At 54.3% G+C, this 18,932-nt stretch overlaps 1 protein-coding gene across 7 annotated transcripts in view; it reads right to left on the bottom strand.

The window, feature by feature from the left end:
• RGS3 (regulator of G protein signaling 3) overlaps positions 1–18,932 on the bottom strand; it is a 140,999-nt gene that overhangs the window by 21,483 nt on the left and 100,584 nt on the right. The window contains exon 1 of one of the 7 annotated variants that reach the window (XM_029201407.1): positions 13,306–14,436. The exons of 5 other annotated variants lie outside the window; for them this stretch is intronic. In XM_029201407.1, the coding sequence (XP_029057240.1) occupies positions 13,306–13,374 (69 nt within the window). In that variant the 5' untranslated portion in view covers positions 13,375–14,436. Of the gene's footprint in view, positions 1–13,100; positions 13,134–13,305; positions 14,437–18,932 lie in introns of those variants that run through there. One more of the 7 variants, XM_029201409.1, reaches the window with a different exon arrangement.

The raw sequence follows: 18,932 nt of genomic DNA, 5'->3' as shown, positions 1-18,932 counted from the left end.
GCAGGCTGCTGAAAATAACTTGCCCAATGTCACACAACTACTAAGCGTGGAGCCGGGTCAGATGACCCCAGAGTCAACCGACCCCAGAGTCAACCTGCAGCTCGCACTCTGAGATGACTCATCACATCTACCACAGATGCCGCGCTCCTCAACTGCCCTCAGAAACCACTTCCTGCACTGGGCTGGGCTGGGCCGGGCTGGTGGAGGTCAGGGGGTGGGGGGTGAACTGGCGTTTCCCTCCATCTCAGGGTGGCCCTTACAAAGGATTTTTCAGAAAGAGCCCTGGACATAATGCCGGAAGACCTGGGCTGGAATCCTGACCCCGTCATTTGCTAGCTGTGTGATCCCAGACTATCACTTCTGGGGACCAAGCCTGAGAAAGGACAGGAAAGTGCTCTGTGAAATGGAAAGTCGTCGGAGAAAGGGAGACAGGCTACTAGAATTCCCACATGGCCATTTGACCTCCAGGCTTGCCTTTTGAGACGGGGTTGCTCCTTCAAGTTTGGCATGCCTCTGGGTCTCTGGCTCGATGCCGGCTTCCAGGAACCCCTGCCCAGCCTCAGTCAGCTCCTCAGGCCTGGCTTCTTGACACCCAGAGGTTGAAGCCACCGCCCTGCCACAGGGGCCTCCAGGCTGTCCTCCTTCCCCGCCCCCACTGCAACAAGTTTGGCAAAGTCCAGGAGAACGGAGGCAGCACCTTACAGCGGGGAGAGCTCTGGATACTGTCGCCCACTTCACACTTACTGGCTAGGTGACCTCGGGGGTAACCTCTCTGGGCCCCAGTTTCCTTAGCCGTAACACAGGATGCTGTGCGAGGAATGATGTACACCCAGAGCTCGGCACCGTGCCGGTACACAAGCACTCCACAGGCGGCAGCCGCAACCACCGCAGCACGGCCCGCTTTGACATTTCCTTCCCTGGGTTTCCTCCGACTAGCCAATGACCCCCCCTTCTCCGCTGCATCGCCGGCCTCTCGGCATGTGTCCTGTTCACTGGAAACTGCTCCAGCCCCCTCTCACCTCAGGCCCGCATGCTCCCTCGAGCACTCATCCAACTCCCCAGGCAACAAGCACCATCTGTACCATCTGATCATGGACAACACCCAGTGCCCGCTGCCAGCCCAGACCTGTCCTTTCTCAGAATGTTCTAGGCTCTGTGGAGACAAGAATAAGAAAGACGTGATCCCTGTCCTGATGGAGCTTACAGACTGGAGAGGAAGGCCTGGCATGAACCAAGTCATCACCCACAGAAACAGTTTGAAAAACACTGATCCATAGTGAAGGAAAACTGTAAGGTCCCGTGAGAGAATAAAGGGGCGTGTGGGAAGGGCCACCCTGTGGAAGGACACTGAGGCTAAAATCTGCTCAGTGGGCAGGGACGAGCTCATGAGGGAGCAAACAGCACAGGCAAAGGTCCCGAGCCAGGAAGGCGAGCACCCTGGGGGACAGAGAGGACACCCGTGTGGCTGGAGCCCAGGCACGGACATGGATACCTCCTTCCAGATATCCCACCAGTGCTCCCAAGTCAGTGGACCCCAAACTGAACTCCTGACCTTCCCCCAAGTCCATTCCTCCTCTCAGAGTCTCTGTATCAGTGATGCCACCACCCGCCCGAACCAGAGACCTGGGTATCGTTCTCTCTTCACTGCCACCCCACGGCCAATCACCAAATCCTCCTTGATGGTCTCTCGTAAAATCTAAAGAATCTTTCCACTGGGGGAGGTTATATGTGCGCAGGGACAGGAAGTATTGGGAACTCTCTGTACTTTCCTCTCAGTTCCTAAAACTACTCTGAAAAATAAAGTTGATTAAAAAGAAAGAAAAGAATCCACTCTCACCGTCTCCACTTACCACCACCTGCCTCAAGACCATGACATCTAGCACTGGGATCGATGCTGACCTCCCAGCCGTGGTCCACGCCCCTCTGCTGCTTCTCTGTGCCCTGTCAGAGGAGTCTTCTAAATGCAAATCTGACCCTGTCACTCCTCGGCTTAAAACCTTGACGTGGCTCCCCACTGCCCTCCAGATAAAGCCCAAATTCTGTAGCCCTGGAAGACGCTGAGCTTTGTCTCTCCCTCTAGCCTCACCTCTCCCCACTCCCCATTTTACGTGTTGATGATGCATGAATGAATGAATGGATGGACGAATGAATGGGCAATCCAATAAACTTCACAGACCATCTAGATTCTTATTACTCAAAGTGGGATGCGTGAAGCAGCAGCAGCAGTCCTATGAAATACAGAATCTCAGGCCTCAGTCCACACTTACTGGATCAGAACCCACATTTAACCAAGATCCCAGGTGATTCATTTGCATATTCAAGTTTGCAAAGTACTGATCCAGACTATCAGTTCTCAACAGAGAGATACACTTTAGAATCACCTGTGGAACATTTAAAAAATATCTATATCTGGGCCCAGTGCCAGACCTACTGGATAAGAGTCCCCAAAAGTAGGGCCCAGGCATCTTGACCTTTTTTTGACACCCCAGAAAATTCTGGGAGCTGCCTCCATTAACAGACAAGGTGACTAAAGCCCAGGGAAGGGAGGCAATATGCCCAAGGTCACACAACAGAATCAGGACTAGAATCCAGACCAGAACCTAGTTTGGTACCAGTTCCAATACATGGCACTTCCTCTGTAATGGAGCCCATGTGGAAGAGGCAGGACCTCGGCAGCCCCTGGTCCAGGCTGGGCAGCTGACAAGCCTGCTAGAGTCAGCTACCCATTCACGCTCCCTATGAAGAGAGGCCCAACTGCAGGAGGAGAGAGTGGAAGGAGGAGGAATTTGACTGCAGACTGAAAATTCTCTGTCCCTAAAGAATCACACAACTCACTGATCTGTCAGGGGCTCAGGAAGGCAGGCAACACACCAGAGCAGGGAGCATACCCATTGTACTGAAAGCAGTACTGAGGCACAGAGGAGAAGCAGCTCACCAACATGCAGGGAAGAGGAAGCCCTGAGGAGTGAGAAGAGAGGGACCCCTCTTAGAAACCTTCCCTACTCTTGGCAATGTCACCTGGCTAAGTCAGAAGAACATGCCCTCAGGCCTGGCCTTTGGAGCCTGCTGAGATGCCCACCACCCTCCTGGATGACCAGCTTCTCACCAGGCAGGGGAAGCAGCTTCCAAGGTCTGGGTTTCCAGTACTGTGTCCCCCCGTCACCACCTCGCCAAGCCCCTTCTCTTCTCGGGTCTTCCGTGTGCGTGGGGGGCCTGGAATCGCAGTCTCTGCCCCCAACACCGCCGCCCCAAAGACCCCTTCTACACCTCCGGCCTTATGCTCATCTGAAAGCCACACGAGTGGAGAACAGAAGTTTCCCCAGTCTCTTCCTGTCCCTGTGGTGACTGATGCCTCCGTCAGAAAGCGAGCGCGGCTCCATGGGCCTCTCCTACCCCACCCTGGGGCTCTCTGCTCAAGATCCAGTTCTCCTGTGAGTCCCACCACCACTCCCTTCCCACCTGACACCCTCTTTCTCTCCCTGATCCAGATGTGTGCACGTGCACTGTCTCATTTCCTTATTATCTCAACCTTCTGAAGTCCACTTCCTGCCCATCTCCTGCAGCCCAGTTAAATGCTCCCTGGGATACCCTGGCTAGGGGGCTCTCTGCTCTCCTGCCAATGCCTGGCCTGCACTGCTGTCATGGCCCCAGCCAGGTTCTGCTCTGGCTCATTAGGATTGTGTCCCTGGTTTACTCACCCCCACCCCAACCCCCAGAGATACTCAGCAAATACCTACAGAGCCCCAGTCCTGTGCCAGGGCCTGTGTGGGGCACCAGAGACAAACGGTGGCAAGACACATGTCTTTCCCCGAAGGCACTGGGTCTCTGGGTGAGAGAACCAGGTAAGGGGCCCATGTCAATCTCCCACCGACCCACCACCACCCCAAGGGGCTATGGAAGCACAGAGACAGCAGGAAAGACTGGGATGGCTCTTGGAGGAGGTTGGGAAAGGGATGGGAGAGGGTATCCAGGCCAAAGCCAGAGACAGCATGGAATATTTGAGGAAGTGCAGGTAGTTCCATGGAGCAGAAGCATGGCTATGTTAAGGAATTCGAACTTTACCCTGAAAGCGAAGTTTACTTAGTGCTGTAAAGATAAGGAAGGTGGAGCTAGAGATGGTGGAAACAGAAAACAGTGAAAAAGATGGGTGGAGAGGGGAAGAGAGAAAGCATTAATTGAGCATCTACTAGACAGTAGGCACTGCAACAGTTGCTTTACCTACACTTTCTCATGTCTAGCAACATTATGAGGTCAGTAGCAAAACTGGCCCCATTTTACAAATAAGGAATCTGGGACTCAGAAAAGTTAAGTAAGTTACACAACTTCAAAAACTGAGTAAGTAGAGGACTCAGAATGTAAACATGGTCTGCTGGCCCTAAAGCCCTGCTCCTTCTCCTGCCCCATGATCTTCTTTCCTGCCCCCTTCACTGCCCTTCCTCTCTCCCTCCCTCTCTGTCTTCAAAAGACCTTACCAAGCTCCCACCAGGGCCTAGGCACTGTGCTAGGCAGTGGTGAGCAATAGCGCATGCAGGGTCCCTGCTCTTACCCCAGATTAGTGGCGATTGAGGGGCAGGTGTCTGACTCGCCGGGTGAGGGCAGGACTGCTACGGAATTACATACACCTGGTGACCCTCCCAAACCACCTCCCGCCCGGGGACCCCTTCATGGGCGGGAGAGTCAGAAGCGTGTGGTTTCTCTACGATGTTCTACACTAGGCTGCTCAAACAAAAAGGCTCTGCCAAGCTAGGAGGACCTCAGGGAAGGGCACACGTAGCACTGTGATCAGGAGACCGGGATTGGGAATCAGGCAGGCCTGCGTTGAATCCCACTTCCTAACCGTGTGGCTGAGTCAGCGATGCCTCCCTCGCAGGGATGCTGTGACAGGGGGCAGGAGGCAGGACCTGGAGCACAGCAGTGCTCAGCCCATGGCCATGACCTTCCTCTCGACTCTCCGTCATGTCAGGCACGGGAGACCAAGCCCAAAATCTCAGGCTTAATTGCAAGCAACAGCTCGGATAACGCGGAGCACTTTCAGAGCCAGGGGTGGAGGAGGGAAGCCTATTGCTGGTGAAGAACAGGGGTCTGGAGACATAAAAATCCAGGTTCAAATCCTGGCCCTGCCACCGCCTAGCTCGGCGCCCTTGAGCAAGCTGCTTAACCTCTTCAAGGCTCAATTTTCTTATCTGTGAAATGGCGACAGAAGTAGCAAGTACCCAGACCATGATACTGTTGGGAGACCATCCAGATAGAGGGCCTGGCACGTAGTGGGCACTCAGTAAACGTTTGCAGTTCCTGTAATCATCGCCACCACCAGCCCCGTCCCCTGCATCCGCCCCAGGAGAAGGCACTTGACATATTCGGACCACAGCCCTAGGGTGGGGGCACTATTATTACCTGTACATTTCCGGGGAGAAAACTGAGGCCCATCCCAAAGGCCCTGGAGGCTGGTGGGTAGCCAAGCTGGGTAAGTATGGCTCACTGCGTGGCTCCGGGCCAAGCGACTCCCCTCTCTAGGCCGCTCTCTCCTGGAGGAGGTCTGTCCAGCTCTGAATCTCAGCCAGCCTGGAAGGGTCTGTTCTCAGGGCCCAAGGTGAGGCCGGGATCCTTGTGGGTGCATCAAGGGCGGGAGAAGCAGAAGCCCCCCCTTTCCAGAGAACCACCCCCCCCCCCCCACCCCAACCTTGTCCGTCTGCTCCAGTTCCTAAACTATTCCTCCTTCAGGGCCTGCAGTGCTGGCGGCACTGGGTGGCGGCTGGGGTGGGAGTGGCGGGAAGCTTTTCCACTCAAGGACACTGGAATGTATATCTGGCCGCTGGACTCAGCCACAAACCTGCAGCCAAAGGCCACCCTCCAAGGCCCCAGGCACACTGCTACCTCTGCCACTGCCTCCCTGAAGAAGACATGCTCTGTCTCTGCTGAGGGGGATGTCAAGGCTGGGTTTGTCTGGGTTGACAGCAGGCTCCAAACTCATCCCCCTGTCATGGGACCGTCTCTCATCTCTCTTATACGAACCTGACTATACTCCCCTCCTGCTTAAATCCACCGCAACCCTCTGGTGTCCCAGCTCCTTCCCCTGTGTGTCCTGTCGCTGCCAACCGGCCTCCGCACCACACCACTTCTCCCCTCTTCCCTCCAGCCAGGCTGAACTGTTGGTAGTTCCCCAAGCACACTCTCCTCTCAGGCACCTCTAAATCTGTGCTCACTGTGCTTCCTCCCAGAACCCTCTCCCCTCCTCTGTCCACCTGGTGAACTCCTACACATCCTTCAAAACTCAGCTCACCCTACTGCCCCTTGATTTCTGACAAAGGTGATAGGGACCGACAGTGAGAAAGGATGATCTTTTGAATAAATTGGATATCCACCCAGAGGAAATGAGTCTTGACCTCTACGTCCATCCTACGTAAGAATCTATTTCAGGTGGATTTCAGAGCTAAATATGAAACATAAAACAATAAAACATCCAGAAGACGACACAACAGAATATCTACAACCTTGTAATAGGCAAAGAAACAGGATTCAATTAGCATTCTCCACAGAGACAAAGAGTGACAAGTTGGGCTGCGTTAAAATGAAGAACTTCTATCCTTCAGAAAAGAGTGAAAAGGCAAGCCACTGAGTGGCAGGACATATTTGCAATGTGCGTATCCAACAATGAACACATATCCAGAATATTTTTTAAGCTCCCTCAAATCAATAAGAGGATCCAATAGAAAACTGGAGAAAAGACTTGAACAGGCACTTCACAAAGAGATGATCCAAAGGGCCAATCAACATACGAAAAGGTGCTAAACCTCATTAGTCATCAAGGAAATGCAAATTAAACCCACAATCAGGTATCACAATAGCTAATGCCAATTCTGTTGGTGAGGACGTGAAGCAGCAGGTGCTCTCCTATGCTGCCTGAAAAGGGTGTGTTGGCGTCACGCTTGAGAAAATCATACAGTAGCCTCAGCATGGGAGGAAATATTTGCAAATGAAGCAAGTGACAAAGGATTAATCTCCAAAACATACAAGCAACTCATGCAGCTCAATATCCAACAACCCAATCCAAAAATGGGCAGAAGACCTAAATAGACATTTCTCCAAAGAAGATATACAGACTGCCAACAAACACATGAAAGGATGCTCAACATCACTAATCATTAAGGAAATGCAAATCAAAACTACAATGAGGTATGACCTCACACCAGTCAGAACGGCCATCATCAAAAAATCTACAAACAATAAATGCTGGAGAGGGTGTGGAGAAAAGGGAGCCCTCTTGCACTGTGGGTGGGAATGTAAACTGATACAGTCACTATGGAGAACAGTGTGGAGGTTGCTTAAAAAACTAAAAATAGAACTACCATACGACCCAGGAATCCCACTACTGGGCATATACCCTGAGAAAACCATAATTCAAAAAGAGTCATGTACCAAAATGTTCATTGCAGCTCTATTTACAATAGCCAGGACATGGAAGCAACCTAAGTGTCCATCAACATATGAATGGATAAAGAAGATGTGGCACATATATACAATGGAATATTACTCAGTCATAAAAAGGAACAAAACTGAGTTATTTGTAGTGAGGTGGATGGACCTAGAGACTGTCATACAGAGTAAGTCAGAAAGAGAAAAACAAATACCGTATGCTAACACATATATATGGAATCTAAAAAAAAAAAAGAAGATCAGAAGAACCTAGGGGCAAGATGGGAATAAAGATGCAGACCTACTAGAGAATGGACTTGAGGATATGGGGAGGGGGAAGGGTAAGCTGGGACAAAGTGAGAGAGTGGCATGGACATATATACACTACCAAACGTAAAATAGAGAGCTAGTGGGAAGCAGCCGCACAGCACAGGGAGATCAGCTCGGTGCTCTGTGACCACCTAGAGGGGTGGGATAGGGAGGGTGGGAGGGAGGGAGACGCAAGAGGGGAGAGATGTGGGGACATGTGGGTATGTATAACTGATTCACTGTTATGAAACAGAAACTAACACACCATTGTAAAGCAATTATACTCCAATAAAGATGTTAAAAAAAAGAAAATTATACAGTGGAATCTACTAAAGCTAATTATATACAACTTTATGACTGAGCAATTGTAAACCTTAGGTATTTACCCAACAGAAAAGTATATTATAGTGCATCAAAAGACATGTATGAGAATATTCACAGTAGCACTATTCATGATAGCCTCCAACTGGCAACAACCCAAATGTCCACCAATGATAGGATGGACAAATTGGGGCACCTATATTCACACAGTGAAATACCACACACAGTGGGGGTGAACGGAATAAAACTGAGTACAAGAATACTGAAGGATTCACCATCAAAATGCTGATCCAAAGAAGTCAACATAAAAGAATACATACTCAATGATTCCACGTATACAAAATTCAAAAACAGGCAACACTACTCAGTGGGAGAAGGCAAGAAAAGGGTTACCCTTTGAGGTGGCAGTGACAGGGGCGGGGCGCGGCCAGGGGCGGGGTAGGTTCCCAGGGTACTAGAATGTTCTGTTTCTTGACCTGGAGAGTTTATTCACTTTGTGAAAATTCATCGGCTACATACTTCTACCCTTGCTGTCTTTTACATTTCAATATAAAAGTTTATTTCAAAAGCAATTAAAAGCCCTCATCCTAGGGCCTGATAGCACATTCCAGCTGATTCCTCCCTCCCAGCCCCAAAACTGCTGTGTCACCTCCCATTCAGCAAATGCCCGCTCAGCGTCAGACTCCATGCCGAACACCTCGCTTCACCCACATCATCTCATTCAATAACAGCCACCAGTAAGGGAAGGTGCCAGGGGTGCCCCCGCTGCCCCCATGCCTCAGTGTCAGCATGCACGCAGCCCTCTGCGTACACACCTCATCTCATTACCCCAGTGAGGTTGGGCCCCTGCTTGAGGAAATGCAGGCACCGAGAGTTTCTGTGTCTTACCCAAGGGCACCCAACTGTAGAGAGGGAGAGCCTGCCCTCAAGTCCAGAGCCCACGCACCTGCATATAACATTATTCGGCCACCACTGCGATAAGCCGCAGCATGTGGATGGACACACGTAGGCAATCTCTATGGTCAGGCAGGAATCATGTCTACACCCTAGAGGGGTGGGCAGACTGGGATGGAGATCTCCTCCTTCGATGGATAAGCATCTGTGCATCCGGATTCAGTCTCACCTCCTGCAGGGTCTCCTTGGCTGGGTTGGAAGCTTCCCCAGGGTTCCCTCTCCACGAGTCTCCCTGTCAAAGCTGTCTTGTTACCATCCATTACATGCCCATCCCTGGCACTAGATTAAAGATCGGACCTATACCTCCAGTACCTGGCCAGTGCACCGTACATAGTGGGTGTTAGACACATGTGGAGGGAAGGGAGGGAGACAGGCAGAGAAAGCACTTACAGAGCCGCTGTTTGAATCAACTGGGAACTTCATTAATCAACGTGTGAGCAGTGAAGGTTTCGGAGCTCTGCGCAGACACAGTTACAACCCTTGACTAGAGGAGTGGGACAGGCACGCCACCTTCCATTCCAGGGTTCTCCCCGTGGCTGCCTCCAGCCTTTTTTCAAGGTTGTGGCCAGCCATTTGGCTCCCAGAGGCTCTGCCCAGCTCTTCCTCTGCCTTTCCCCATGCCTCCCACCCTCTGCCACCCTGCCCCGAGTGTCTGAGTTCTGCTATCAGCCCGAGGTTAACCCCACCAAGAGATAACCAAGGACACCACAGAGAGCCCTGGCTACGTAGGGGAGAGCGCGCCCAGTTCCAAATAACTTTCTGCACTCCCCACCTTTCTAAGTTGGGAGCCACTGACAGTTTTCCGGCAGCAGCCTGAGCCCCAGTGCCAGGTGCGGGCAGGCCAGCCCGTGGCAGAGGGAGAGGGGAGAAGCCCAGGGCCATCTGGAGCAGAGGGCACACCTGGCAACTCTCCACACGTCTGGAGTGATGACCTCGGCCCACTGCCAGAGGAAGAGGGTCTCCTGGGACCCCTTCTCCTCTCCTCCGTGCCTGGAAGCTCCAATCTCTCAAGCGGCTCGTGGCCCCAGCACCCCTTTCCCAATCCTGCCCCCACCCAGCTGGTTGTTCAGGCAAAGGTGGCGACTCCCGGGGGCCAAGCCTGGCTGGCCTGCCGTGAGTGGCTCCAGCCTCTCCAGGCTGAGCCGTAAGCAGCCTCTTTATCCCTCGGAGGAATGACAGTTTTCCCTGAGCAATGACATCTTGGAAACGGCCTGGCTCCACAGACAACAACAAACCTCCCAGCCTTGGCCCAGGCTCCAGCTTGCAAGAGAAGGCTTCTGACCAGAAGGGCCTGAGGAACAGGTAGGGGGCCGCTTCCCTGAGAAGCCGGACGCTGGCCTTGACCAATGACTCTCGGAACCCAGGGAGAGGAGAGGGTCTGCAGAGAATGGAAGATTCTCTGGATGCCTGGAAGGGGCCAGGCAATACCTGGTCCAGTCCCTGGTTGCTCCAAAGGGGAAACTGAGCCAGAGAAACAAGCAGATTTGCCTGAGATCATCCAGTGAGCAGGGACCAGACTGTGCCTCAGTCTCCAGCCTGTTGGCCAGGCCAGGGCTTTCTTTACTTGCACACGCTGCTTTTTCAGAGGAGAGCCGGGCTCTAGCTAGTAAATGCGATGGTCCTGGAAAGGAATGTGTCACTAAGGGAGTCCCCAAAAAGGGAGCATCAAGGTGAAAGCCAAGTACTCTGAGTCATCCAGCTGGTGTGACGGAGAGAAACCTGGGTGGGGGACCCGGAGACCTGGGTTCTTGTCCCTGCTGTGCTGCTGAGTCCCATATAACCTCAGGCAAATCCTTCCTTTCCTGCCTCAGTCCCGTATCTGTCCAGAAGGCAAACAGACTCAGCTATTCTAGGGCCTTGGGAGACTGAACAGGAAGAGGCTCTCAGCGTTCCTAGGAACCCAGCGGGGTGTGGGCATTCCCTCCTCAGCTGCGCCTCTTCTGGGGGAGCCAGGCAGACCACTGGCTGAGAACCGTACGCTCCCCCAACCCTCCAATCCACCACCCTGGTTGGCACCATCCCAACAGGGCCCAATCTGAGCTCCAAGCTGCTGCAGTCTGTGCAAAGGACCAGGAGCACTGCATTCAAACTAGCTGGGGCTGCCCCTCCCACCCTCTGTGGCCCAGGCCACGGGGTGGACACCACACCACCCAGCCCAGCACGATCCCAGCCCAGCTTTCCCTGTGGCCTCCGCCAGGCTGAAGCCAAGGTTCTCCCTGCCTTGTCTCCTATCAAAAATCCCATCCCCCAACCCCTTGGCTCTGTGGAAGCAACGCTGCCATGCAGAAACTAGGGCCCTTCCAAAGGGACTCCTCGCCAGGCCTCAAGCTGGTAGTGCCCACTGTCTGCCAGGCAGAGCTAGGAGATGGGTAGAAAGAGCTGACTTGGACGTCAGAGCTTGTCCTCAAGGAAACTCATCTGAGCCCTTTCCTATCATGCCCCAGGTCCCAGGCTGGGCCCTTGGGACCAAGGGATGAGTAAGGCTCAAATCCTACATGAATAAGACATGAAGCAACCACAGTGGGTACCACCACCAAGGGACAGACAGATTCCAGCTGCAGTATTTGCTCTAGTCATGGAAGTCTGGGTAGGAGTAAGACCTGGAGAGAAGAGAAGAGATGGGCTTTCCAGGCAGCGGGAACAGCACGTGCAAAGGCAAGAAGGCTAGGGGCTGGGGTGGTTTCACTGATACCAGATACTTATAATCAGAAGCCCCATCGACGATCTCTGGTTCAAAGAGCCTCCCCAACAGGGGGTCAGTCACCTCAGCTGCCTCCATCTTCACCATCCCCCCGCTGCAGGAGATGCCAGCCCGGGCCTGGAGCAGGCCCTGCTGTGGAACTTCGCTCCCCGAAGGGCCCGCCCTGGGCTAAGCCTTGCCACGTGCTAGGGCTGGCGAAGAGGGGAGGTGCCCCTTGGCTGGGCGTGGAGGACACAAGCGGCCCTGGTGGAAACTTTGACTATGGCCGCAGTGCCCTGGCTGGGGTGCCGCGGGCCCTGGCGGGTCAGACAGTGCAGCTCCTTCCTTCCAGGAGATATACCCACTCCAGCCACCTCGAGAGGGGAGCCAGATAGCCCCCAGCCGTGAGGCCTGAGGGCAGCAAGATGCTGCAAGTTTTTGGTGAGAGGCCCAGTGGCCCTGTACTTAGCTAGGCATCTCAAGCCAGGAACGCCACATTCAGAGCTGAGCTCAGGGTAACGGCACCCACATATCCTGTCTTCACTGTTCCAGGAGACAGACGTCCTCCATCCTGGTCCTGGCCAGAGACCTGCTGTGTGAACTTGGGCACAGCCCCTCCCCTCTCTGGACCTGGGCTTTCCTCAGCCCTGAGGTCCCAGGGCACGAGGGTTCTTCTTGGACACCCCAGGACAAGCATAGAGATGTGAGGCCTCCAAGTTGATAAAAGAATTGGCCTCTGTCTGCTTACAGCGGCTTGCTCTGTGGAGTGAGCAGGTCCCTAACAATTATCCCCTTCCTTACGGGTCTCAGCAGGAGCCAAAGGGGCAGGTGCAAGACCTTTCCCAAGAGGCTCAGGAGGCAGAGCATCTCTGCTTGTACTTCCAGTGAACATAACAGCCGAAGCCGCAAGGGTCAGATGCAACCCCACCCCAAGTCCAGCCCCTGAGACCACCTCCTTCCCCTCATGGAACTAGGCAAGAACAGCCATCCTGGTGCCTCGTGTGTGGTCAGCATCCCTGACAAGATCGCCAGCACCGCTGGCTGAGCGCTCCCTCCCTATGCAGTGGCCGGACTTCTGCTCACCAAACATTCATTTCCCTCAGAAAGAAAAGCCAGCTGACCAGCCTTGAAGTGGGAGCAGCACACAGCGGAAGCATGCCCCTAGCCCTGCAGGCTCCCACCCACCCACCGAGACAGACAGACAAACAGACAAGCGCGCGCGCGCGCGCGCGCGCGCGCGCGCGCGCACACACACACACACACACACACACACAGCTATCTCTGAGCAGAACACACATGGTTTGGTTGCAACATGCCTACCAATGGCTGGCCTGGGGAAGAAACAATAGAAACAGGGGCACGGGGTGCCCTGGACAAGAGCCCCCCGCCCACCATACACACACGCTGGCACCGAGGCACCTACCCAGCACACTCCGGCAGGGACCCGGGGACTCCTGGATGCCGCTGCTGCCAGCCCGCCCGCCCGCGCGGGTCTCCGCCCAGCTCCGCCCGGCGGCCGGCGGGCGGGCGGACGGGCGGGCAGCTGTGGCAGCTCCTGGTGGCGCGTCAAGCGGCTGCCTTCCGCAGACAGAGCTCCTTTGTGTCAGCAGGGCTATTCATGGACTTACCCAAGGTCCCCAGGGGCGCGATACCTGCCGGGAAAAGCCGAACCAAATGACCAGGTTCCCCTCCCACATCTAGGTGGCTTTTTCAAACCCTTGCATCACTCGTCCCGCCTCCTCTTCCTCTTCCTCCAGCGCGCTTCCCAAACACACACCCTGTCCAGCCCGCTGCTGCCACTCTGGAGAGAGGTTGGACTTCTTTCTTCCATCAAATAGAAAACTCTGTAATTTCCCAAGACACTTTCATCTGAAAAGGAGCCCGGGATGTCTCAAGGAAGAGTCCTCGGCCACCCCGTCCTTCAGCCTGCGAGGCGCCCGAACGGCTCCTGGGTTACAGGCTCACACGCGCCAGCCCTGGCTCCCCTGCCATCAGTCCCCAGGCCCGGGGCTGGCCCCCCCCGGAGTGCCGCTCTGGAGGGAGAGGCATGCATGGCTCACAGCAGCATTCCCTGGCACTGGGATTCCCAGCCGGCTGTTCCACACACACATCCCAAGGGCTCCCCCAGCTGGGGCAGCGCGACCCCACTGGCCGCAGCTCTGGCTCTCCGGCAGGACCAGGACGGAGCCAATCATGGAAACCTCCCAGCGCCTTCCCACCCCCACATTGCTCTCGTCCCAGTGGGCGGCTGCAATTTAACCCAGGGTCCTGCAACCGACCGGCACCGACTCCAAGAATGCCACCGCCCCCGGGGGCCGGGGGAGCGGCTGCTTCAGTCATCTCCCAGCAGCACCATCAGCGCAGCCCAACACACGTTTTTGTTTAGCACTTTTGTGTGCCAAATCCGGGCAAGCAGAGATGGACACAGAGCTTGGGGCTTCCTCCCCCCGGGACGGTGGCTGCGAGGAGCATGTTACAACAGCCCAAGAGTCAGGATCACAAGTGAAGGAGAGGTCCCTAACAGAGGGACCGCGGGGGGGCAGAGGAAGAGCACTGGACTGGGAGGCAAGGGTCCCCAGCTCAGGTCCCAGCTCCAGCCCTGGTTGACTGGGTGCGCTGAGCAAGTCCCTGCCCATCTCTGAGCCTGGATTTCCTCATCTGTAAAATGGGGCTGACAGCGCTTGACCTACCCACCTGAGGGGCTAACAGAGGAGTCAGTGATCCCGGGCCAGGCACTATTTTGAGAGTCTGGCCCTCGCTAATTCACTTAGGCCTCATCGGCACCTTGGGAGGCAGGCACTAGTATTACCCTATCTGCGGATGAAGAACCCAGCGCAGGGAATGGTAGTGGAAGCTGCCCACAGCTTGCTGTTTGAAGACCAGTAGGATCTGAAGACCGGTAGGTCCAGCTCCGGGGTGCCCACTCGAAACCACTGTGCAGCCCCACAGGAAGCTGTCTTGCCAGCGCAAAGCTGTTTGATGCTGAGGCTACGGCTGCTGCAGCTGGTTGTCGGATTTCAACAAACACGCCCTGGGCTGCGCCTGGGGCTCAGGTCAGGGGTGTCTGTCCCATAGCCAGTTCCAACCTGAACATGCTTACCACCCAAGTGGCAGGCAACCTGGATGTCAGCCCAGAAAAAAATGGGGCAGGAGGAGCCCCTATCCTCCTTTCCCACCTCACCCTGCCTCAGCCACCCTAGGCTGAAGTGCTGTCCCTCTGCCTCTTAGTCTCCCTGTACTAGTCTCAAAGTCTCTGGATGTCTATCTCTGCCTGCCTCCTTGACCCTGTCTCTGACTCTCTATTCCTGTCTCTCTCACACATACCAGCATGTTCACGCATGCTGACATAAGAAAACATCCTTTATTAGGGTCAACTCGGAACAGCCCTCATCTGAGCTGGGGACTTACCACTCCAATCAACACTTTGCCTTGTCCCTGGGGGCAGAGCCAAGGCAGTCCTTGCAGGGCCCAAGAACCCTCCAGATTGGAAGGCTCTCATCCTGCAGGTTCCTGGGAAACAGGGCCCATTCTTGTCCTGGGAAACTAAGGAGGTGAGTCTCAGGAGACGGCCAGTTCCAATGGGAGGCTGATGGTTCCCAGGGTGGAATTTCTGGTGCTTAGGATAAGATTCCTTAGGGTGGAGAGCCTGAATATAAGGTTCCTTGAGATGAGAGAAATCCTTGAGTTCAGCTGAGTCTTCACCTCTCAATCAACAGACAGTTTCGGAGCACCAACTACGTGCCAGGTTCTGTGCTGGGCCCTGGGGGTGCGGTGGAGAACAGGCAGAAAGGGGCCCTGCACTCGCCAAGCCGACAGCTTAGTGATGGAGACAGACATCAGGCTCACAGTCAGACTAGCCAGCCCATCATTAAACACTGTGCCAGAGCAGCCCTGCCAACCCAGGGCACTGAGTCCAGAACAGATCCAGAATGCATTCATCAATACTCTGGACCACAAGGACAATGAGGAAAGGGCACAGCAGTTCAGTGTCCCGAGGCCCAGGAGCAGGCCAGGCCAGGCTAGGAGAGCATCTAGTGCCTGGGGAGCCCAGGCGGCCACTGCCCACTGCCTCTCCATAGCTCCAGACACAAATCAACAAAGCATGTGGACCCTCCCAGTGTACAGCCTGGGGCAGGACAGGAGAGTCACTGTTATTCAGGCTATCTAAGCCGAAAGGGCCCTTGGAGATCTTTTACTCTATAAATATTCCCTATTTACAGCCAGAGAAACTGAGGCCCAGAGAGGGTTAGTGACTTTCCCAAGGAAACAGAGCAACTGAGAGGCAGGGCTGGGACCAGAGCCTGCTAACTGCCAGTCCAGCGCTCCTTCTGTTGCACCCCAATGCTTCTCAGACCTACGTAAATGATGGTGCTATCAGTACAGGAGGACTTGGGATCTAGGGAACAGCGAGATCCAGGTGGCCCACAGGCCACAGGATCAGCACCTGGGCCCTCAGAGCCTGGGCCCCATTTATTGATCTCCATATTTTATTTAACAAACGCTTATTTGACAGTACATGTCAGCACTGTTCAGAGCACTTCTCAATTACTGACTCATGAAATCTTCATAACCTTATCAGAGATGATGTCTACTGTCCCCATTTTACAGATAGTTAAACAGAGGCGGAGAGATAATGAAACCTGCTCAAGGTCACCAGTAAGTGCACAGCTACAGATCAAACCCAATCCACTATCCGCTGTGCCCTGCACCACTGCACAGGGCGGCCATGGAACAGAGCCCTCCAGCTACATACTGAGAAGCCAGTTGGCTATACAGCCCAGCCATGCAGGCAAACGTCTCACTGTTCAGGCAAGCTGGCAGCAGCTTCCAGAGCTAGGACCAGGGAGGGTTAGCAGGGAGCCAGTGTATGTGCACCTCCCATTTTAAGACAAGCAGCACCCCCAGGCAGAGCCCAAGGCTCCAGGGAGATGCAGCAGCAGCAAGATACAGCCCAGACACCCCGGACAGGCCGTTCCCTGCAGCTGCACCGCAGCAAGGCTCCATCTGTCTTCCCTCACTGCCTCCACTGTGTTAAGCCTGGTCCGCTCGGAATTGCGTTCGCAAGACCCCATCATGAACCCTGCACAGATGGAAACCCACCCATCTTCCTTCCCCGTGCAGACTCCACCTGCGGGAGACTGAGCCTTGGCAATACCCTCCTCAAAAAAAGGAGGGTACCTGCCAAAAGCTATTTAATGAGCTTCCCTGTCCTGGCTTCTGATCCAAAGTCCACTGGGATTTTATTCCAGGGTGGGGAGGAGAGTTATGCCACTATGGCAGAAACTGGGCACAAAGCCAGGGAGGTGTGGTCCCAGGAATTCCAGAGCTTATGACAGACTAAGACCACCCCCAGCCCCCACCAGCAGCTGCTCAGGCTTTCACTGCCTTGGACAATGAAAGGGCCAGGCCTGTGCTTGGGTGATGGGGGTAATGAAAGCCAGGGCCGGGACACACTGGCCCCGACTTCTACAGAGCCCTGCCCCTGCCCCACCCTGTTGCAGAAGAGGGCAAAGGCCCTGGGCGGCCCAGGGGAACTGTGGAAGTATCTGCATATGCCCCTCCAGCCCAAGCTTTGAATCTGCTAACCCACTTAGGAAGTTCTGGGCCTAAGACTCATTGGGTCTTACAGCCTTGGTTTTGGGGTCTATAGTCTCCATGCAGAAATGCCATCCCCACAGAAGAGTGGGCCAAGAAACATTTATTGGTTATTTCAGTAACTACTGAATCCCTGTTATGTGCTGGAGCCTGTACTCGGAACTACGGACACAGGCAGGGAAGCAGCCTGCTCCTGGGATCTGACTTGGAGGGTGGGCACAGCTGACTCTGGTGCTGAGGCTTAATCAGGAACCGTCCTGCCATGTTCTGGCCTCTATGACCCTCACAGCAGGGCAAGGGACACAGTCTCCCACCGCTTGCTAAGGGCATGCTCCTGGCTCTTCCTGGGGGCACTTGCCTTGTTCTCGGGGGCACGTGCTGCAAGTGGAGTGCAGGTGAGTAGGACAGAGCAGGCATCCATCCTCAGGTTCAAACCCAGGGAGAGTTTTGGCCTGTAGTCTGCAGAACCCAGGGCAGGTCCCTTCCCCCTTACTGGTCTCAGTCTTCCATCCCTGAAATGAGGCCAGAGATGGGTGTCCAGTAGCGCCCCAGTTTCACTCCTCCCCTTCAAGAGTCAGTCCCAGGCCCCACAAGGTCCTCTCACTAAAGGATTAGGTTCTGTCAGTGGTATTTAGGAAGAGCACAGACTTTGCAGCCTAAAAAAATCTGAGTGTGAGTCATCTTCGGCAAGTCGCTTTAATGTCTCTGAGTCTCGGTTTCCACATCTGTAAGATGGGGCTATCACCATCTGCCTCAATGGGCCCTGCGGAAGACTAAATGAGATAGTGCATGCATATGGAGGGCCTGTTGCTGTGTTGTCATTGTTGCTGCTATCGTCTGTCAAAGGACAGAATTGACCTTGAGTGGGTTGGTGAAAAGAGTAATGTTAGGACTTTCCTGGTGGCGCAGTGGTTAAGAATCCACCTGCCAATGCAGGGGACACGGGTTTGAGCCCTGGTCCGGGAAGATCCACATGCTGAGGAGCAACTAAGTCCGTGTGCCACAACTACTGAGCCTGCACTCTAGAGCCCACGAGACACAACTATGGAAGCCCGCACACCTAGAGCCTGTGCTCCGCAACAAGAGAAGCCACTGCAATGAGAAGCCTGTGCACCGCAACAAAGAGTAGCCCCTGCTCACTGCAACTAGAGGAAGCCCGCGTGCAGCAATGAAGACCCAACGCAGCCATAAATAAATAAATGTATTTAAAAAAAGAAAAAAGAGTAATGTTAAATGTGAAAATATCTGTTGAGGGTCTAATAGATGAGAGCCTAACATGGTGCCCAGTTCTACTAATAGCTGATAATCACTAACATTTATTGAGCAACAGGCTACTATCATCACCCCCATCCTACAGATGGGAAAACTAAGGTACAGGAAGGTTGCATGGCAAAGGCAATGGCAAGATAGGCAGCATGGCACCAAGGTGTATGCTCTTAAGCTGTATTCCCTGCCCTAATTCATGTTCCCCAAATGTCTCCGCCCTTGACATGTGCCTCTTCCTCAGCAACTTCAGGCAGCAAGGACAATCCCCAATCTGCTCATGGGAACTGCAGCTCCCAACAACAGCCAGGGGAAGCCCACGTGCAGCAAAAGCCAGTAGACAAAAGTCCCCCCGGAGAGCTGGTCCTGAGAACCGTCGCTGGCCTGGGGCACGCAT

The sequence above is a fragment of the Monodon monoceros genome, unplaced genomic scaffold, assembly GCF_005190385.1.
Source record: "Monodon monoceros isolate NGI ecotype Baffin Bay Population unplaced genomic scaffold, NGI_Narwhal_1 Super_Scaffold_5, whole genome shotgun sequence".
NCBI classification, from domain to species: domain Eukaryota; kingdom Metazoa; phylum Chordata; class Mammalia; order Artiodactyla; family Monodontidae; genus Monodon; species Monodon monoceros.
The sequence above is the reverse complement of the archived record's forward strand: the minus strand, read 5'-3'. Positions and strand labels throughout refer to the sequence as shown.